The sequence below is a fragment of the Anabrus simplex genome, chromosome 8, assembly GCF_040414725.1.
Source record: "Anabrus simplex isolate iqAnaSimp1 chromosome 8, ASM4041472v1, whole genome shotgun sequence".
NCBI classification, from domain to species: Eukaryota; Metazoa; Arthropoda; class Insecta; order Orthoptera; family Tettigoniidae; genus Anabrus; species Anabrus simplex.
The window spans coordinates 16,054,632-16,077,944 of record NC_090272.1 but is presented as its reverse complement, the minus strand read 5'-3'; the positions used below and the strand labels follow the sequence as shown (position 1 = coordinate 16,077,944).

General features: G+C 38.8%; 1 protein-coding gene across 1 annotated transcript in view; it reads right to left on the bottom strand.

Moving 5' to 3' along the window:
• The window catches only part of OstDelta (oligosaccharide transferase delta subunit), a 427,988-nt gene that overhangs the window by 97,769 nt on the left and 306,906 nt on the right, over positions 1 to 23,313 (bottom strand). The window contains exon 9 of the mRNA XM_067152997.2: positions 7,087 to 7,291. Within this exon, the coding sequence (XP_067009098.1) occupies positions 7,087 to 7,291 (205 nt within the window). The remainder of the gene's footprint in view (positions 1 to 7,086; positions 7,292 to 23,313) is intronic.

Genomic DNA, 23,313 nt, shown 5'->3' with positions numbered 1-23,313 from the left:
TACATGATGAACAAAATCTTCAAATTCATTTAAAGTTTGAAATGTGTCACCATAAACATTTGACTGAGCTTCAACAATCCCCTTAAACTTCCTATCATTTTGAAAGCTTCAGACGTGGTTGGTACATCTTCATTATCAGATGGCTTGCAATTTTGTAGCACTTCTTGCAGAATCTCATTTCCTGTCAGATCTCCACATATTGCAGGTTCAGTACCAACAGTTAACTCTCACTACTTCTTGCCATTACGTATTTGATCTTCCCAGTTGAAGTTATTTGGGCACAGCTACCCTCGCAAGTCGAGGATAGAAATCTTTTACAGGCGCGATGTTCAAAGGGTTGTATTGTACACAAGTGTTCTACTATGACAGACTGTCTTATAGCATTTTCTGTGGAGGATGAAAGATTAACATTCTTGACGAACCTGATGTGTTCTTTCACCCAGTGCTAACAAGCTTTATCATGCCTATAATGAGCAACCACAACCACATAGTCAGCAAATGAAGGAGTATTGGAAGAACAAGAAGAAAGCAACAACTTTACCGAAGAGTAGATACGAGTCCCGTGATCCTCAGTAGGCCTAAACGACAAAGAAGAAGAATAAAACGCATTACTAACACACCTGTAAATATCCATAAATGCAGTATATTTTTCTGTTATTTATTTTTATTCTTTCCGTCGAGGAACTTTTGGCACTATCAGGGCGATAATATACCTAACCTAAACAATGTGGTCTGTCTCATCTTATGGACAGCTGTTTACTAAAATCCTGATGTGATAAATGTAGAGAACAAGCATGAAATGTACTTAAAAATAAGGGTCTGTGTTTCAACAGCCACAGTTATCAAAAGAATGTTTCCAGTTACTATGTATTACATGAAGTACAACTCGTAACATAAGCTAGCTATCAGCTGATGGTTTAGAATGCCATCTACAGCAGGATAAACAGTATCCTAATAGCGCCTCACACAGCTTGTTAAATGGGCCTACAACGCCATAGAACCATTCTATAACAACAATAATTCAACAGCTTCATCAAACTTCCATAATACTCTTCAATAGTGTAAATTATTTACAATCAACGTTTTATAAATATATTGTCATCGAAGAAGAACACAACAGCTCTCCAACCTTCACGTCAGAAAACCATACCAACGTTGAGAATTTCCACCCATCATCATCTCTACATCTTTCTTTTTACAAATTAGGCCAACTATAAACAGCTGGTGAACTTCTTGTCAACGCAATCTTGCCGAAGAAATCTAAAATAACCTACGAAATGTTGACCAATAAATATCACGGACAAACGCATGCCAACGTCAAGTAACTTTTGTCAAGCAATTGGAATGTTTTTCCTTCATATTTTTTATACTAAGCTGTATATATTGACTTATATCTTTTTACCATATATTTAGCAGTTATTTGACCTACATTTCAAACTTTGACTACGGCTTTAAGCCATCAACTGTCTTTTATAGTCACATGACGCCTTCATTTTTAAATGTACCTCTTATGAATCTACCAGTTTTTATGTACAAATTGTTTGTATTATATATTCTCATTGAACTGATTTCATATGCCTTCCACTATGTATTAGACATCTATTAATGACTATGGCTTTAAGCCGTACAATCTTACAACGTCCTTATTAACAAAGAACTACATATGTGTTTATCTTTTTATTAGATCATAGTTATTTCATTGAACATTTTATATGTACTATCTTTGAATCCACTAGTTTTTAGTATCATTTGAATGTAATGTATATTCTCATAGAACTGATATTTTATGCCTTCCACTATGTATTAGACATCTAATAATGACTACGGCTTCAAGCCACCTTCTTTTACTATATAGTACAATCAAACAAGTCCTATTCAACAAAGAACTACTTATTGTTTTTATCAATATATTAGATTTTTAGTTACTTCATGAACATGTTTATAACTAACGTAAATCTTAACTCTCTTATAATCTTCAAACACATTTTTGAATATCTTTAACCAGATGCCTGGTAAAATAAGGTTTTTGATAATGACTGAAATAATGTGGCGACTGAGAACAGTGAGGTTAGTGAGGCATGATTTTCCTGAAGTGAATCCATGTTGTTATTCAGATAGGTACAGCTGTGTGAAAAAGAGGAGTCGGCAGTGGATTATTCTTTCAAGGACAGAGGATAGTATTGGAACGATAGATATTGAGTGGTATGATATGAGATGATATGTTCGTTGCCAGATTTGAAAATAGGTGTGATATCAGCTTGTTATGCCTTTGCTGGCGAGATGTAGTGTTTACAGGGCACTATGTCTTCTGGTATGGGCTATATAAAATTTGTTACTTTCATTGACCTGTCTCAGTCTCATCCTTAGCTTTGACAATATGAAAGTGACTGAGGTATGAGTGATGCTAGTAATAACATTCCTTACGCAGCCAGTCCCTGTTATGAATGGTGTGAAAATATTGCTCATAGGGTCGGTTGGTGCATGCACTTCAGTGGGCTTGGCAGACTGATATGTAATAGCAACGGCTGGCTCGGTGAGGAAAGCAACGGGAAACTACCTCACTCCTCATTTCCCTAGTACGCCTCTTCAGTGATGCCTAGGCTATTTATGACAGCTGTTGGCGGAGCTACAGAGGATCAAACCAGCCTTCGGGCTGAATACCCAACATACACAACATACTGTACATACAGCAGCTTGTTTCCAGCTGTCGGGGAATGTACCAGTAGCCATACACAGGTTTAAAATGGTAGATAACGGTGCACAGACAGATGCACAAGTATTTTTGAGGAATATAGGGCTAACATCATTGCTCCCGGTGGAACGGTTTGTTGGAAGACTATTGAGAATATTTTGAACTTCATTAGGGGTCGTTGATATGTGTGACAGTGAGCAACTGCAAACACTATTGATCTTTGGTAGTTCTGTGATGAAAGTACTCATTGAATTTTTGAGACCATAATTCAGCTGGGACATCATCACTATGTAGTTTAAGATTCAGTGGTATCTGGGGTGACTTTGTACGTGATGAAATAAGGGTCCAAAATTGTTTAGGGTTGTTTTTAAGGTTTCCAGTTATAGAAGTGATGTGCCGGTTAAAGCCATTCTTAAGATGCGATTTTGACATTTTTCTACAGGTGTTTAAAAGTATTATACGTGTGTGAATTGGAGACTGACTTCCAGAGTGACCACGCACGGGTTTTGTTCATTAGTAGCAATTTAGTTTCGGCACTCAGCCAGGGGGGATATTTGTGTGTTCTGGGTTTGGAGAAAGGTACATGTTTAATAGTGGTAAATATTAAATCCTCAAACAGGGAAACCACATTGTTGATGTCGCGCTCAGCTGATAACCAGCACCAAGGGAGGGATGACAAGTCCTGATTGACAACTAGCCAGTCGACTTTACTCCACAGAGGAAATGCTTGCCTCGCAGCGGGGGGAGTCTTTATGTCGATAAGCAGGTAGACTGAGGGTAGCTTCAATTGAGTAATGGTCAGCGCTAAGAATGTTTCTGCCAACAGATACACTAACACTAGTTACTGTCGAGAAGAGGAGGTCCAATATTGCCAGATTTCTGGTGGGTTTTAAGCAGAACTGATGTACATGAAGATCGTTTATGAAATGAGACAAATTAAATGAGTCCACAGGGTCGGTTTCAGTTCCAGTGGTTTTAGATTGCCAGGATGTGTGTGAAATGAAATCACCGATTAGCACAATATCATTGGACTTATTCACAGCCAAAAGCGTTGAATTAAAGCAATCTTCTAATGCTGTGATATCACCGGACAGTGGGCGGTAGAAGCAGCCAGCTAACAAGTTTTTACTTCTGGAGGTCGTAATTTCGACCCAGGTTATCTCACATTCGGTTTCTATGTTAGGTCTGTGACGGGATTTAAGTTTATTACTTACTGCAATCATAACACCACCCCCACGCTTACCGGTACCTCTGTTTTTACGGAACACTGAAAAGTTAGACGAGAATGGAAGTTCACTGTCCGAGACAAAATCGGTTAACCAAGTTTCAGTGAAACATAAGATATCAAACTCACTAAATTCAGGTTCACTGAGTACATAATCAGTTAATTTGTTTTTCAGACTCTGGGTTATGATAAACATTAAGGCCCGGTTTCATCAACACATGTTAGTACTTAACACGGTGTTAAATCATTTTAACATACGATTTAAGAAAATTTGCGTTTCATCAACAAATGTTAACATTAACAAATGTTAAACTGCGTATTAAAGTTAACATCAGCCATTTCCAATGTTAAATGGCTAACATTAGCATTTAGCAACCTGTTCCAAAATGGCTGATGTGAATCTCGCTTTCGAGGCGGAATTGCTCTATTTAGATCTTTTACAAAACAATCCTGATCGAAGAAGAGTTCAGCGACGTAATGACTTTGAAAATTTGACTGATACGAAATTTCTTCATAGATACAGGTTATCGAAAACAGTCGTTGCTAAGGTTGTTGACGAAATTCAAGTGAGGTTAGAATATCATACGAAGAGAAACTTACCTCTTTCTCCAATGTTGCAGGCACTGATAACATTACGAGTTTTTGCTACTGGTTATTTTCACATAATGGCCGGAGACAATGCTGGAATTTCTAAAGCCACTGTTAATAAAGTTGTTTGTCGAGTGTCTGCAGCAATAGCATCCATGAGAAGGAGGTATATAACATTCCCTTCAGTACAAGAGCATCAGCAAATTATCCGCGACTTCTATGAAATAAGCCGTTTTCCTGGTGTTTGTTCTACGTGCAATAGATTGAACACATGTAAGAATCCAATCACCTGGAGGCAACTGGGCCGAAATGTATCGTAATCGAAAGGGATATTTCTCTGTTAATGTTAATGTTCAGGTGATTAGTGAGCCTAACCTCCAAATCAAGGATATACTTGCTAGGTGGTCTGGTTCTGCACACGACAATACAGTATTTAATAACTCCCATATCCGAGCACAGTTTGAAGTGGGACAATTAACGAAGTGATTTTGTTAAGTGACAGCGGATTCCCGCTAAAAAAAGTATCTGTTTACCCCCATTGAAACCCTCGGACTTTTCCCACGCCTCGTCCTTTTCTTTTATCGTCAAGCCATCTGTGCGCTTGCACTCAATAACTTATATATATTTACTAACTAATTCAATTAACAACTCTTTTTCGAAGGAGGAAAAATTAGAACTACGATTCTGTTTCACTTCACGCGCCATATTTTACAGCTGTGCTCAAACAAAAGCGCACCGGAGCGCGTTGTAAAGCAGCATGTTCGTACCACTGCCTCCTTGATTCACACCAGTTCGCAATATTGGGAGAGTTAACAGTCGATTAGTTAACATTTCACAAGAAAAGTTTGATGAAACGCAAGAAACCTAACAAGATGTTAAATTTCTAACTCCGTATTAACTAACTACTTGTTAGTATATATTTAACATGTGTTGATGAAACCGGGCCTAAGTGGTCCTGGATTTAAATGAACATCGCCAGAAAGAAGAAGTAAGAGAACGAATACAGCACGTGAGGAAGCATGGCAACCTTTCGTACTTTCACTGGAAGAGACAGGGGCATGGCGAAGCACAGGGAGATCAGAGACGGTCGAAGCGGAGAAAATATAACGCCGTTCCGCGAAGCACTTCACTTGCTTCAGGGATGGTTGTAGCACAGTACGACACACTTCTATACACAAGAAAGACTAAGAAAAGAAAGTAATATATCAGAGGTACAAAAACACGACTGTTCCCAGTTGCCGCCATCCAAATACACCAACTGGGAATATCAGAGACCATCTCCAGAAACCATTTGGGAATAGATTCACACTGTTTAGACTCTATAGTCAGGAACAAAATTATTTTTAAAAGGTTCAAAAAGACAGGAACTTGTATGCTCTCAATTGCAGTGCATGGCTCAACGAGAATGAAGCATGGCTGACGCGACTGGCGAGAGATAGCAGTAAAGATGACGTCACTTGGAATGCTGACACGCCCGTAGCAGGGCAGGGAAGTTGGCGGCGTAAGGCGATAATTCAAATGAAAGCAGTGATCGGGTTTACTGTGTGGTAAGCCTACTGTTGAACTGACAGAGACAAATGACTGGCCATTAAGTTCTTTTGTATCAATATTTAATTATATGATAACACGAAATCCTTATCCCTTTTTTCTACGGGGTCGAGTATGAAGTGAGATGAATCTTCGTAGTGAGTTTTTACGGCTGTATACCCTTCCTGACGTCAACCTCACCAGAGGAATTAATGAGGTGTAACGAATGACGTGATATGAGTAACTAAAACGGACTTTAATATGTACCGTAGGCCTAAAAGTCGTGTTCACAATTTGTCTTTTTACGTTTAGAAATACTGCTTTCCGACACAAATAGCCAGTATAACTTAAATACATTCTAAGTTTGTTAATAAATATTATAGAATATTTACCCGTACAAGTTATAGCTCTTTATAGCCTAGAAGTCATGTGTTCACTGCACAAAATTTTGAGGTTATCGCATATTGGTCCCCCTTTACTATTTTTGGCTGTAAAAGTGGGAGAAAAGGATTCTAATACGCGAGTAAATATGGTATAACTGCATTAATTAATTAAGAAGTTTTACTGTATTTAATTTTATACATTCTCAAAACACAGCCGGTAGCCTACCACTTGCACAATATGTTAATCCTATTTCAAACATGAGGATTAATCTCTGCAACAGACTATTTTTGTGCAGTTTAGTTCCTTGTCACAAGTGGGAACCAAGCTCCTCACTTCTATCGACCTCTCTAGTTCTCTTCTGATCCCAATGGTATTAGGTTTGCGACACCTATAGACGTGCCTAGTCAATGTATCGTATTGACTAATCTCTCTATTTGCTGTGATTAAGTCAATACTGGCCATTATGGTCAAGATTCTTAATAATGCCTATGGACTTGTGACCTGGATGCTAATATGATAACGCAAGAAGAGTGATCGAGGAGCTGTCTGATATGAGAATACCACTGATACCCTCATTCTAGTATTTCATACAGTTATATTCATGCTCTTATCAGACACACTGACACTAAGTAAATTCTCCCCTCTCTACTTCACCAAGACAGGAACTCACCATATCAAACTTGTATGTTCTGGAGGAATCTGGCTCTGCAACAAAGATTATTTCTTGCTTAGTTTTTTCATTCTGCAGCTTTACAAATGCCTGGTGGACAGTCATTGGCTTGCCAGTGTTCTTATCCTTGAGAGAAAATTTCATTATCAACTTCTGAAGAGAGTCAGCTTCTATTGTTGTAGCCAGTTTCTTTGGATATGCAACCCTACAAGAAAAAGACATCACTGTATTATCACAATTTGTAAGGAATTAAGAAAAAACCAAAGGAATACAGGAAGCAATAAAATATGATAAATAAATTATGAGCTGTTATGATTTTATTCTGACGAGTTTTAACATTCTTAAAACTTCAATTTTCCAATAACATCAAAGTCTGAGACTCAGCATTTTAATAACTTGAATTTTCCTGCAACTAACTCAATTTCAAGCTAATGAAACAAGTTCCAGTGGTGATGGATAACCTGAGACCTATATTATATTTGAACTTTCACACCCAACTAGGTAACAAATAATTGAGGGGTTCAGAGCTAAAATTTAGAGAAAAACTCAGATAAAGTTAAAATGTAGTTAATACTAGGTATAAAAGTATAAACGATTTTTTTTAAAACCATTACAAAGAAGATTACAGACATAATCTTGGATAACTACGCATTGAATTCACTATTTATAACAAATGTTTTTACAGTTTATTTTCAAATTATGGGATATGGATCACAAATGCATTGTAAATTTTCCCTTTTGAGTTGAACACTTATTTCTTCTATTTCTTTTCAAAATGTCTGTCGTATCTCTTCAACGTCTTCTTCTTTTGAAGAGCCTACACCGTATTTTCCCCACCAGCACTTCAATATTCTTTCTCCTTCACACAAACACAAATTCATCCCTTGTTGAATTATCCTGTTTGTGCAAATAATCTTGCTGGTGGTTTTGTGATCATCTTGTGGCAATATCTGCTGCTGTTCGAAGTTGTCTGTAGTAGGCATGAGTAACAGTGGAATGCAAATAGTAAATGAAACACATTCACCTTTTTGTAAGTAATCAGCCTTTGATTCTTGTAAGGCAGTACTTGGGGGATATTTGCTAGCCTTTCTCTTCTTTATAAAATTTACCTCACTGAATTAGACCATTTCATCTAGAATTTCAAACCTCGCTGTCAATGGCATCTCTTTGATACCTCATCCTATGAATATTTCAACCAGAGTACCTCTCTAACACTGCAGCCAAGATAAAAACAAGGAACAACATATTATACAAGCTCAGTGGAACAGGATGGGGAGCAAACGCGACAGTACTACGAACATCAGCTCTTGCCTTGATCTATCCAGTTGCAGAATACAGCTGCCCTGTGTGGCTTAACAGTGTATATACTTCAAAAGTTGACACACAACTGAATGATACCATGAGGACAATATCAGGCACCATCAAATCGACACCCCTAAAATGGTTACCCGTTTTATCCAACATCCATCCCCCTCACATACGAAGAGAACTGGCTCTAGTAAGAGAATGGCAGAAATGTCGCAGTAACCCTCAACTGCCCTTACATCAGGACTGCATCCCTCAGAAACCGAAGAGATTAAAGTCCAGAAACCCATCATGGAAGTTAAGCGAGAAGCTCCTGGAAACACCTTTTGATGCTGATGCGATCTGGCACGAAGAATGGACCTCTTCAAATCCTGACCACCTGGGTTTAATCCACCATCCTTGTAGAGCTCCTCCTGGTTTCAACTTACGAGAAGGGAATGGACATCTCTAAACAGAATCAGAACAAACCATGGAAGGTGTAAATTCTGGCTTCACAAGTGGGGAAAATCTGAAGACCCATTCTGCGACTGTGATAATGTGCCTCAGACCATCCAGCACGTTGTTATGGACTGCCCAAAAAGAAGATTCAATGGATCCATTAAAGAATTACATAGTGCCTCTATAGAAGCAGTGGACTGGCTGAAAAGTCTGGACATTAAGTTTTGAATGCTGACTTGTAAATCACATACTTATTTAAGAAATATGTATTTATATGTACTTATAATATATCCTTGTTTTGCCATACAAAATAATAACCTCATGACCATTAAGTTTCTTTTCTGTTTGTGGTGTCTTTTCGTTACAAAGACTTCAAATTTTAGTTCTTTGCGACCTGCTGATTTTACAATAATGAACCAATCATTTGGGCCATACATAACCTGTGCCTTGCTAGCAACTTTCTCTATTAGGCCGTAGTAAATGTACGTAATATGACCTAACAGGTTGAAGGTTGGTTTCGATTACATTGCGGTCGTGAAAGTTCAATATTTATTGACTTGGCCCTCAACGGGCGACTTAAACACACTCTACAATGAGATGGCAGTAGTGACAGACATGTAGCTTAGATCCTTTCCAACAGAACAAAGGTGGCCTAGGCCACCATAGCTCAATTGGTAGAGCAACCAACGCGAAATTGGGACGTTGTGCATTCGGATCCCACTGGTGTCCAGTTCTGTACTTTAACATCTCTTCAACACGTACTAAATGTACGTAACATGACCTAATAGGTTGAAAGTTTGTTTCAATCATCATCTCTGTCTCCCTCTTTCTACTCTTTCTGGAATGAAAGAACTATTTCGATAAGGCTGTCTGACAGTCATAGGTGTTTATGCCCCAGTAGAGGAAGGATTAGAAGACAATGATAGTTTCTATAACAAATTACAGAAAGTAATTAATACCAGAGTAGGCAATTGCAAAATTCAGAACAATATAGGAACAAATGGGGAGAAAACTTGCAATAGAAACGGAAGGTTACTTATTATGTTTTCCTCAATGTTAAAAATAATGAACACTATGTTTCCACATAAAGACAATCATAAGTTCACATGGTCAGCTAGGAATTAGCGATCTATCATTGATTATATCATCTGCAACCAAAAGCTAGCAGAATTAATTTTGGATATTAGAGTATATCGAGGTCCTGAAATGGAAACAGACCCTTTCTTAGTAGTTTCACCAGTCTGCATAAAGCCAAGATGGATGACGAAAAATACAACTTGCATGGAATAAAAAATTATTATAAAATTGGTCTTTTAAGAGATCCATGCATGGCTATACCAAAAAGGACATATTAATATACTTTGAGCAAAACCAGTGAGTATCAATGTAGAGGAAGAATGGTAAAATATCAGCTTAGCTTTGAAAAGCAGCTTTTGAAAGTTTAGGAATAAAAAGAAAATGGAAGAGAAAAAAGGAACTGAGAATATGGGATGAAGAGATAAGAATGGTCATATCAGAAAAAAGGGATGCTTATAAGAAATTTCTGTCAACTGGTAAAATAGGAGAATAAAGTACAATTATAAGAGAGCAGTTGCTAAGCGAGAAGTTAGATGAAAACATAGAGAAAGTTGTTAAAATTTTGTATCTACATAAGATTCTTGAAACAATACCACCAAATGGTTGGCTTAATTATTTTCAAACACTCTGGACAAGTTCAAAAAATGAACTGTTAACTTCGCCAATATCTAACAATACATTGGAATCTATAACATTAGAAGAGCTAGACCAAACTCTGAAGAAACTAAGGAATGGTAAAGCACCTCGAGAGATGCAATACATGCTGAACTGTTCAAATATTCAAGTAAAACTTTTGAACAAAGATTCCTCAGCTTTCTAAATCAAATTTGGAATGGAGACAATCCACCAGAAAGTTGGCACAAAGCAATAGGCATCCCTCTTCATAAAAAAAAAAAGTGACATAAAAATCTGTTAAAATTACAGAAGAATTAGCATTGTTAACTCAGATTATAAAATATATGCAAATATCATTAAAGATAAGTTGCAGCAACATTATGAAGATAAATTGGGGATTGAACAACAAGGTTTCCATAAAGGGCGCTCCTGCACTGATGCATATTTCACTATGATGATATTAATAGAAAAACGTACAGAATTCAATTTGGAAACACACATTGCATTTGTGGACTTGATCGAGTAAACAGAAACAAATTGCTTGAAATTTTAAAACAAGACAATGTCTCTCAACAGATTTTTAACAATATCTACATCATCTACAAATCCAATCTCATTTCTGTAAAACTCAACAAGAACCAGACCGAGTAAAAATCAATAAATAGTGGTGTAAGACAAGACTGCGGACTCTCCCCTCTACTTTTTATAACATACCGTATTTACTGACATATTAGACCCCTTTTTTCCCCCCACATTTATAGCCACAAAAAGTGAAGGGGGTCCAATAAGCAATGACCTCAAATTTTGTGCAGTGAACGCATGACTTCTAGGCTTTAATTAAGAGCTAAAAATTGTACATTGTGCACTGTTCTTGAACAAACTTATGAATGTATTTAAGTTGTCTGTCTGTCTGGTTGGATCCTAAAATAGCACCACCAAAGGTTATGCGGTTATAAGGAAACCGCAAAAACCAATGGCAGCACCAAAATGAAGCGTACTAGGCAAGACGCCATTGCTTTCCTCACTGGGTCAGAAAGTGCTATTGCAGCAGGACTGGCCCTATGAGCAACACCTTTCATAACACTCAGATGCACTACTCGTGCTATGAATGCCATTACTCAGCACCACCCATACCCCAGCAGCTTCCATATTGTCACAGCCATGGATGAGACTGGGACTTCAGTGAAAGCTACACTTTACTCTAGCCTGTGCCAAGAGATGGATACAAAAGTACTGTATCCATCAAGAAATGGACGCAGGCAAGTATTTAAGTTATACTGGCTATATTCATTGAAAGGCAGAATTTCAAAATGCAAAAAGTCAATGAATGGTGAACATGACTTTTAGGCCTACATATAAAGTAAATACAATCCTTTTTCGTTACTCACATCAGCACGTCAATCGTTTCATCTCATTAATTCCTCTGATGAGGTCGATGTCAGGAAAAGCATACGATCATAAAAACTTGCTATGAAGATTCGTCTCACTTCATACTCAACCCCGTAGAGAAAAGGGATAAGGGTATCATATCCTATTGCGCAATATTGAAGCAAAATAACTCAATGGGCAGTCATTTGTCTCCGTCAGTTGAGCTGTAAGCCTACTATACAGTAAACCTGATCACTACTTTCATTCTCATTGTCTTGTGCCGCTAACTTCCCTGCTACTGGCGTGTCGTCATTCCAAGTGACGTCATCCTCAATGCCATCTCGTCAGCTATGCACTGCAATTGAGACCGAGAGCATTCGAGGACCCGTCTTTTTGAACCTTTTAAGAATAGTTTCATTCCCGACTATAGAATCCAAACTGTGTGCAGCTATTCCCAAATAGTTTCTGGAGATGGTCTCTGATATTCTCAGCTGGTGTACGTGTGGCAGAAGCCAATCCTTCTGAATAACACTGTTGTTGAAAGCGTGCCAAACCATAAGCTGATTACTAGCGTATGTTGCAAGTTGTATTTCCAAAGATAATACATAGTGACTGGAAGCATTCTTTCGATAACTGCGGCTGTTGAAAGCCACACCCTTATTTTAAAGTATATTTCATGCTTGTTCTCTACATTTATCACATCAGGATTTACCAACACAACTGTAAATGAGATAAGAGAAACCACATTGTTTAGGTTAGGTATGTTATCATCCGGATAGTGCCAAAAGTTCCACGATGGGAAGAATTAAAAAAAAAAAAAAAAAAGACAACAGGAATGTTTGCAGCATTTATGGGTATCTACAGGTGTGGCGGTAATGCATTTCATTATCCTTATGTTTATTATCGTACGTTCATTGTCTCCCATTTTTTATTAACGCATACCCTAATATGTTTTGTTTGGCATCTCCGAAAATCATTGAAAGTGGGGACCAAAAAAAATCAATATTATTATTATTATTTGTTAGGCAGGTTGTCAAGCAAAACAATTGTGATTGGATTGTTTTTATCACATTTTAAGCCTATCTCTCTCCCAAAAAACCCTATATTGGCCTGAGTTACGAGATATCAAATACAGTAGAGACTATACGCGACACTTACGAATTTAGCCTTGTTAAAATGGGAGACAATTCAATGGTGACGCTCCTAGTGACTTGAGCTGAAAATTCACGCTAAATTCAAATATCAATGGAAATGCATATACGATAATGGTTAAATAAATTACGTCTAGAAAGAGAGTATTATTGAGATATTTACTTCGAAGTTGCTAAAGCAATTCTGGATAAATGAATGAAGAATTATTTAAAGACTGAAATTAGACATATAAACTGCTGTGAAATGGATTGATCTTTCATTTACGCATTACTTTTTTTGCTTTAGCATTCCTGCCTGAACTTTTACAGGTAGATTTGTCTTTTTTCTCATTTAGAAAACATTGTATCATCACTTGTCAATAAAAATATCGTCACATTCCTTACACACATGATGCAATGATTTAACATTTAAAAGCTGAACAATTTTCCTCTTAACATGAAGCCTATTAACAGAAAGAAAATCTATAAAATCCCGGCTTTAATCTGAGAAGAGGGATAAAAGAAAGAAAATGTGAAAATGTCGATAGTGATGCTTTGAGAAATATTTACGTACGATTAGAGTAAAAATGTAACATACCCTTGGCTGTATAGTCGAGGATTTTTAAAGTCGCTGGCCTGGAAATGATCTGAACAGATCTTATAATTCTTATATAAGCGTAACGTCCCTTCTTTCTGGTACACATTATCCAAATCACTACTGTGAAATTTCAAAACCCACAGATCACACCTACAACAACACATCTGTATTGAAGGTTAACTGCTGCACTATACAATAAAATATGCGTATTATATTTTAAGCCAGTTAAAATATGGGTCGAGCAGGTCAGAAGATTATGAAGTACTATAAAAAATCTCGTCACTGGAAGAATATATGCGCAAACACAATATTACTTACATTTTCTTGTTACGAGTGAAGTGAAAGAAAGACCGTGCTTTCTTCTCTACTTCATAGTTACTGCAGCCAAACACAGCGCATACCTTTCCCCGCATGTTGAGAGGAGATACCAAGGAATGACACACGCTACTATTTAATTATGTCAACTCACTGAAAACGCATAACTAACACCAAAATCCTCACACACAAATACATGTGCTCTTAAGACAGTATCAGTAGTTCTCAGGTCTACCCGCTAGAGAGAGCTCTAGTAGCTGTCTCTCAATATCTCGCTGAGTGTTGCGTATTGTCTCTACTGTATTTGTATTATCTCCCTCCCAAAAACCCTATATTGGCCCGAGTTACGAGATATTAAACGATCACTTATCTCTCTCCCAAAAAACCCTATATTGGCCCGAGTTAAGAGATATAAAACGATCACTTTATTATTGATCTCACCTGCTTATATTAATAAACCTAGCAACAACCGTGAACATTTCTTAACTAAAGTAAACTTGTTTCATCATCCCGAGGTGGTGCAGCTCTTTTTTCAGACAGGCCCCCAATGGAAGGGAGTTGCACGTACCATTTTTACTGCAAATCAAACTTCCTGCCATTCGTAAATCTCTGGCAATACAGTACCGGGAATCAAACTCAGGTTCCCGAGAACGGCAGCTAATTGTGCTAACTATACACTAGCGGACATTCTTAACTACAAACCACAGACATGTATACATGACTGATGCGAGCTTGCAATGCGCAGGTCAGACACAAACTAAATACCTATTTGTGTGACATCATCAGAGCTGCAGTAGACCTACACTACGGAGGCAGACATTTCTTAACTACGAAACGCAGATGTACCGCATGACTTTGACACGTTTTCCTTGTGCGGGTCATACGGACAAAACTATTCACAAATTTGTGTGATGTCATCAGAGCTGCATAAGGATTGTACCCGCTTCAAAGTGTGATCATTGTTCTTCTCTGACAAATTACATAGGAGGGTCTTGTATGCAAGAATTTTTTTTTTCACTTTTTTCGTCTCGAAAAGCCAAGGGGGGTCTAATACATGAGGTGTCTAATCCACGAGTAAATACGGTATATGAATGCAATAATGGAAACTTGGAAATAAGGGTGTCACAGATCAGTATCAATAAACAGCGCCTTGAACACCTAGACACCATATTATATGCTGATGATATTGCATTGCTGGCTACAACAGAAGATGACATACAAAGATCACTTTTCAATCCAAAAAAATGTTTCCTCAGATTTTAATATGATTATTTGAACAGAAAAGACAAAAATAATGGCCGTCAAGGGAAGAGAACCAATTCCTAGTAAAATATGTTTCGATAATACAACATTCAAAAGAGTAAATGTGTTCAATTATCTCGGGTACAATTTATCATATCGATTAGAATTAATTTATGCTCCCACTTCAAACCATTCAGATGAAGAAGTTGAGTCCTTTTATGGGAGCCTTGAAAAAATCTGTGAAAAAGGAGGAGACTGTCATTTCCAACTGATTATTGGTGATTTTAATGCAAAAGTCAGCACCTATAAACTCGGCAACTCAGTGGTGGGCAACTACGGGGTTGATGACAGGAACGGCCGAGGAGAGAGACTACTCCAATATGCAGAATATACCAACTTGCCAATAATGAACACATTCTTCTTCTTCTTTTTTTTTGCTATTGGCTTTATGTCACACCGACACAGATAGGTCTTATGGTGACGATGGGACAGGAAAGGGCTAGGACTGGGAAGGAAGCAGACGTGGCCTTAATTAAGGTACAGCCCCAGCATTTACCTGGTGTGAAAATGGGAAACCATGGAAAACCATCTTCAGGGCTGCCAACAGTGGGATTCGAACCCACTATCTCCCGAATACTGGATACTGGCCGCACTTAAGTGACTGCAGCTATCGAGTTCGGTGAACACATTCTTCAAAAAGCATCCATGGACATGAAACAAGATAGACTTTATTCTGTCAAATACACCTAATATTGTGTAAGACGTCTCGGTTTTAAACAAATTCGATACTGACATTGATCACTGACTTGTAAGAGCAAGAATTGAAATCAATGTGAGATGAAAGAAAAAACTCTTAAAAAAGGAAGAGAAATGTAATCAATCTCAAAAATTTAGAAGAAAACAATCAAGAATTCCAAAAAGCCATCCAAAGAAAGTTTCAGGTAACAAAGGAAGAAGACCTAGCACAAATGTTAGTTGTATGTGCACAAGAAGTAGGTGGCTTATGTAAGAATAACGACCAACCAAATAAATTCAGTGACAAAACCAAAGACCTGCTACAGAGGAGAAGAGAAATGAAAATTCAAACTGATCGGGACACAATAGAATATTCTAAGCTATGTAAGACCTTAAGAAGAGAAATGAAAGCTTATATACAGAGGTTCAATGAAGAAACCTTAAGAACAAGTGTAGAGAACAAGACAAGTTTAAAGGCAGCTAAACGTAAGCTCACAATTGGTAAAAAAACAGATCATAGCAATTGATGGAGACAATGGTTGAATTACTGATAAGGAGATTTTGAATTTTATTAGAGACCTTTATAGCAGTCTGTATAGTAAAACAAAAGGAAATTTCAATAGGACCTGACCTAAAAAGTGTAACTAAAGTTTGAGATATACTTCCTTCGAAAGTCAGATATGCTATAGACAACATGAAGAAAGGAACTGTTGCCGGTGATGATGATCTTTCTGTTGATATTCTGAAGCTTACAGTGATGAAACAGTAAACCAATTGGCTAAAATCTTCACTTCTTGTTTACACAATGCTTCAATCCCAGCATCATGGAATAAAGCAATGATAGCATTATTGCATAAAAAAGGAAGTATTCACAATATCCAAAACTATCGCCCTATAAGCTTGCTCTCTGTTTTGTACAAACTTTTTATGAAGATCTTGTTACACAGAATCAGTTCTACCCTTGACTCAGCCCAGCCAGTTGAACAAGCAGGACTCCGCAGCAGCTTCAGCACAATGGACCACATTTAGTTTCTGCGCGAAGTGATTAGCGGAGCAAATGAATACTAGATGCCTCTGTGCATAGCCTTTGTTGATTTTGGAAAGGCATTTGATACAATCAGCCATTCGGCTATCTTACAAGCCTTAGATGAGCAGCGAGTTGAAGTGGCTTATATTAGAGTTCTCAATAACATCTACAAGACCTCTTCAGCCTTTGTTAATGTCGGTGGAGCAACTTCAGAATTCCCTATCGGAAAAGATGTTAAACAAGGTGATCCAATCTCTCCAAAGCTATTCTCAGCTGCTTTGGAGATGGCAATGTCGAAGTTAAATTGGGAGGAAAGGGTATAAGGATCAATGGCAGAAGGCTTAACAACTTGAGATTTGCTGATGACATTGTATTACTGGCAAACAACAATGACGAACTCCAGACATTAGTTACTGATCTTGCCATGGAATGTGAGTCAGTCGGCTTGAAGATGAACCTTTCCAGAACAAAAGTCATGTCAAACAAGTGAGTCACAGCAGGAATTGTGAACATCAACAACATGCCGCTAGAGAAGGACAGTGAATATATCTATCTGGGCCAGTTGATGAATATGAAAGGTGATATAAAACCAGAAATTTTTCAACGCAATAAGCTAGGATGGTAGGCATATGGAAGAAACTCCACTGTCTTCAGATCAAATATGCCAGTAAATCTGGTTTATGATCAGTGCATTCTACCTGTACATACTTATGGCTGTGAGCCCTGGACATTGAACGAATTAACGAAAGGGAAACTTAGGACAGCGCAGAGAGGGATGGAAAGGTCAATGCTGGGTTTTACAAGCAAAGATAAGAAGAGACCAGATGACATCAGATCAATCACTAAAGTTAATGACATTCTTGAGAGAATAGCCATCTTAAAATGGTAATGGGCTGGAAATATTGCTCGAAGGGAAGATGACAGATGGACGAAGCTAGTGTTAGAATGGAGTCCAAGAGATCATCAGAGGCCTAGAGCAGACAGATGGGACAAAGACATCAAGAGAATAACTGGTGGTACCTGACCGAGAACTGCTCGAGACCGTTCTACCTGGAGAGTTCTGCTAAAGACTTACCTGAGTTCACGACTTAAAGAGGCCGCATCATGCACTGATAGAACTGGCTGATGATATTGATGATACCAGCAAAAATTAATAAATTCACAAAAACTACAAGAATAATAAACATCATGAAACCATCACTTATTCAGAAACACACTCAATTGCGCCTTTATAATACCCTAGCTAAACCAACACTTTGCTATGGATGTGAGGCATGGACGTTAAGATCTCAAGACTTGCCCAAACTAAAGCACGAGAAATGACAATCATGAGTCGTAAAATAGGGTATGCAAAATGGGACCATAAAAGGAATGAAGAGCTGCTAAAAGAACTGAAAATGCAACCGATAACTGACTATATTTATAGATATCAGGAAAGCTGGAAACGTCATATACAAAGAATGGAACCTGGCAGATTGCCAAATTATTCTTCGATACCAACCCAGGGGAAAAACATCTGTAGGACGTCGGATGAAAAGATGGAGGGAAAATGCAAGACCGTAACGGGACACATGGCCCAATACTTGGAAGGAAGATAATTGAATAGTGTTTCACTGGCATAGGTTGTTTCAGGTTTAATAATAGAGTTGTAGTGTTTGAATTTTGCATTTATCGAGACAGATATATTTTTGAAGGTTGGCCAAGTGATACGTTGTACTTCTTTCAATTTAGTTGTTCTATTTTCTACTGATACTATCACATTTAAGTTCCAAGTAATAATTCCCCAAGATACTTGAATTTATTTACAATCACAATTTGTTTGTTACTACTCAGTGTGATAGTTGGATTTTCAACCTTGAAGGATGGCATTATTTCTGTCTTTTCAAATGGAATTCGAAGTCTGAATCGCCGCTATTTTTTTTTTCGAGTTCTTCAATTCGGTGTTTAGCCTCTTCCACACACTATTTGCGAGAAGCGCAAGGTCATCTGCAAATGCCAGGCAATTGAGTTTGATATTTTTTGCCAATCTTGATGTTTGGCTGGAATTTCTTAGTCCACTCTCGCATGATTTTCTCCAGTGTGCAGTTAAATAGTATTGGTGAGAAACAGTCACCCTATCGAAGTCCAGTCCGGACTTCAAATGATTCAGACAACTCCTCTCTGAATTTAACTTTTGATTTAGTGTTCTTAATGGTAATTCGAGCAGTTGTATCAAGGTAAAGACGTAGATGATTTGGTTCTGGAACAAGAAGAGGCTACTGATGTTGATGAAATGGGAGACCCAATTTTGAGGTCAGAGTTTGACAGAGCTGTGAGAGACCTAAATAGGAACAAGGCACCTGGAATTGATGAAATACCCTCTGAATTACTGACTGCCTTAGGAGAAACCAGCATGTCAAGGTTATTCCATCCAGTGTGTAAGATGTATGAGAGAGAAGAAGTACCATCCGATTTTCGGCAGAATGTTGTTATACCTATACCCAAGAAACCCGGTACTGACAAGTGTGAAAACTACTGCACCATTAGTTTAGTATCTCATGCCTGCAAAATTTTATCACGTATTATTTACAGAAGAATTGGGGGACACGAGAGAAACCTCCCAGTAGGGTGTACTTGCATGTGATATTGTTATACATCCGGGTGTCTCCTGGGCAACGGACTAGGACTCTTCCTAGATGGCTAATTCTCTCACACCAGAAGCAGAACTAATCAATCTTAAAATGTATTTTAAGAAACAGCTCTTTTCAGAGCCATCCATGACAATAATATCCATAAATACTGAAGGCTTGTCAGCTGCCAAAGAGGAACTCATGCAAAAACTATCCCAAGATCAGAAATGTGACATTTTGTGCATTCAGGAAATGCATAGGGATGAACATCAGAAACGTCCAAAGATTTCAGGAATGATTATAGTTGCAGAAAGGCCACATGCGAAATATGGCAGTGCTGTATTTGTAAGCCAGACCTCCAGATCAGCAGTACTCATCATACTGAAGATAACGGCATAGAAATAATCACCATGGAGCTAAGCAACATGACCATTACATCTGTGTACAGGCCTCCAAATGAAAAGTTCTCTTTCTCACCACCTGCAAATTTTGGTAATCAAGCAAAGTCAATAGTAATCGGTGACTTTAACAGCCGTAGTCACGTCTGGGGATATGCTCAAGAAGATGAGAATGGAGAGATCGTCATTTCATGGGCTGAAACTCAGGAGCTTTCCCTTATTCATGACAATAAGCTTCCCTCCTCCTTTAACAGTGGAAGATGGCACCGAGGGTATAACCCAGATCTTCTCTTTGTGAGCAACCGCTTTGTGCAGCAATGTTCTAAAGAAATGGGTTCGCCAATCCCAAGAACACAACACCAGTCACTAGTATGTCACCTCTCTTCATCCATAAGACCACACGAAGTTCGGTTCAGACAGAGATATAACTTTCGAAAGGCTGACTGGAAAAAGTTTTCCAGTATGTTGGGTGAGAGGATAAAAACTCTCTCTTGCCTATACCCCAAAATTATGACAAATTCATTGATATCGTGAAATTCTGTTCATGGGCATCAATTTCCAGAGGCTGCAGGACACGCTACCTTCAAGGTATAACCCGTGAAACAACTGCTCTGCTGCACAATTACTACACGCTTCATGAAGAAGACCCATTTAGTGAGCAAACGATTCAAGCAGCACAAAGTGTTCTTTCCTGTATCTCCCAGGCAAAGAAAGAGACATGGATGAAGTTGATGTCTGAAGTCAATATGGGTAGGAGCAGTCAAGAAGCTTGGAGACTTTTAAAACGCTTGAGCAATGATCCTACGCAAGCTAACACACATGCCAATGTGAGTGCAGATCAAATAGCACACCAACTTTTGCTTAATGGAAAACCAAAACTTTCCATGAAAGTAGGTAAGAATCCAGACGAAAGCGATGAGTTATCTAAGCATTTCACACTAACTGAACTGGAATTAGCTCTCAGTAAGTGTAAGATTGGGAAGTCAGCAGGACTCTATGACCTTCGAATGGAACAAATTAAGAACTTTGGTCCTACTGCGAAGTGCTGGTTGGTAGAACTCATGAACAACTGCGTTCAGTCTTCCATGATACCTAAAATATGGAGGAAGGCTAGGGTCATAGCCATTCTAAAACCAGGCAAAGATAAAAATGACCCTAGGAGCTACAGACCAATCTCTTTATTATGCCATCTTTTTAAGATTCTGGACAGACTAATCCTCAATAGGTTGACTGAAAATCGAGCCACTTCTGATTCCACAGCAAGCTGGTTTCAGGAGAGGGAAAAGCTGCACATCGCAGGTGTTGATATCAGTCAACACATAGAAGATGGTTTTGACAGCCGGAAAATAATAGGAGCTGCATTTATAGATCTCTCGCCAGCATATGATACTGTTAATCACCGAATTCTCCTAGGAAAGGTATGTAGCATGACAAAGGACTTCCATCTGACTTGTGCCATTAGAAACCTACTTCAAAATCGAAGTTTCTTCATTGAGTTCCAGGGGAAAAGAAACAGGTGGAGGATACAGAACGGACTACCTCAGGGAAGCGTGTTGGCACCAATGCTTTTCAATATTTACACAAATGATCAGCCTCTTCCTGCCGGGACGAATAGTTGCATCTATGCTGATGATTGTGTCAACACCTCTCAGGGGATAACTTCAAGGCGATTGAACAAATATTGTCCAAAGCTCTAGACACTCTTGCTGGCTATTACAAGAAGAATCAATTAACACCAAACCCAACTAAGACGCAAACCTGTGTTTTCCATCTAAACATCAGAGAAGCTTCCCGAACTCTGAAGGTCACTTGGCAAGGCATAGCATTACAACACAATCCTACCCTGAAGTACCTCGGAGTCACTCTGGATCGTGCCTTAACCTACAGAAAACATTGTTTGAACATCAAGCAGAAAGTGGCTGCTAGAAACAATATTGTGCGGAAGCTAACTAGAACATCTTGGGGAGCACAACCAGACACAGTGAGGACATCTGCCCTTTCGCTCTGCTATTCCGCAGCTGAATACGCATGCCCGGTGTGGTACAAATCTTGCCATGCCAGAGCAGTTGATGTAGCGCTCAACGAAACCTGCCGCATTATTACTGGATGTTTGAGACCTACACCTTTGGAAAAAGAGTATTGCCTTGCAGAGATAGCACCTCCCGATATCCGCCGTGAAGTGGCAGCCAAGAAAGAAAAGAGAAAGGTTACTAATTAACGAACGTAAGTTTTCGTGGCTCATTGTATTAACATAAAGAAATAAATGAACTGGATTAAAGCCAATATATATATATATTAATAATATAAAGCCAAGCTTTCTGCCAAATTGCATTGGCCTTCATCAGGGCATGTGAAGTTTTGCCTCCAACAGCGAGCAAATAAATTATCTGAAGGAACATGGAAGTCAAGCCCATACCATCCACGGCCTACCCCACTAACTGGACTCAAGGATCGTGGCGCTGTGCTGTGGTGGTTGGGAGGGAAATTACTGATGCACCGCCCTCTGTCGACAGTTTGAGTGCGTCCCGCTGTGCCATGGTGGTGTTATGCATGTATTTCTGCAGTACAGGTCTCCATGTATTTGATAACTTGAAGCCGTCTTCCCTGTTGATGTTATTTGGGCGCAGCTCTATCTGTATGGCTTCCCTCACAAGATGAGCATAGAAGTCTTTTACAGGCGCGATGACCTTCGCCTGGTCAAAGAGGATTTCATGGTCTGTATTGTAGAAATGTTCTGCTATGGCAGACTGGCGGTCATCGCGCCTGTAAAAGATTTCTATGCTTGTCTTGTGAGGGAAGCCATAGAGATAGAGCTGCGCCCAAATAACATCAACAGGGAAGACGGCTTCAAGTTATCAAATACATGGAGACCTGTACTGCAGAAATACATGCATAACACCACCATGGCACAGCGGGACGCACTCAAACTGTCGACAGAGGGCGGTGCACCAGTAATTTCCCTCCCAACCACCACAGCACAGCGCCACGATCCTTGAGTCCAGTTAGTGGGGTAGGCCGTGGATGGTATGGGCTTGACTTCCATGTTCCTTCAGATAATTTCTTTGCTCACTGTCGGAGGCAAAACTTCACATGCCCTGATGAAGGCCAATGCAATTTGGCAGAAAGCTTGGCTTTATTATTAATAAATATATATATATATAGTGGCTTTAATCCAGTTCATTTATTTCTTTATGTTAAAAGAGAAAGGTGTTGACATTGGAAGCCCACCCTTTGTTTGGATATGAGCCACCACACCAGCGGCTTAAGTCTAGGAAAAGCTTCTTGAGAGTAACCGAAACACTTGCAGGAACAGCACAGCAAGCAAGAATTCAAGAATGGCGCATCAGGAGTCAACATACGAGGATCAGTC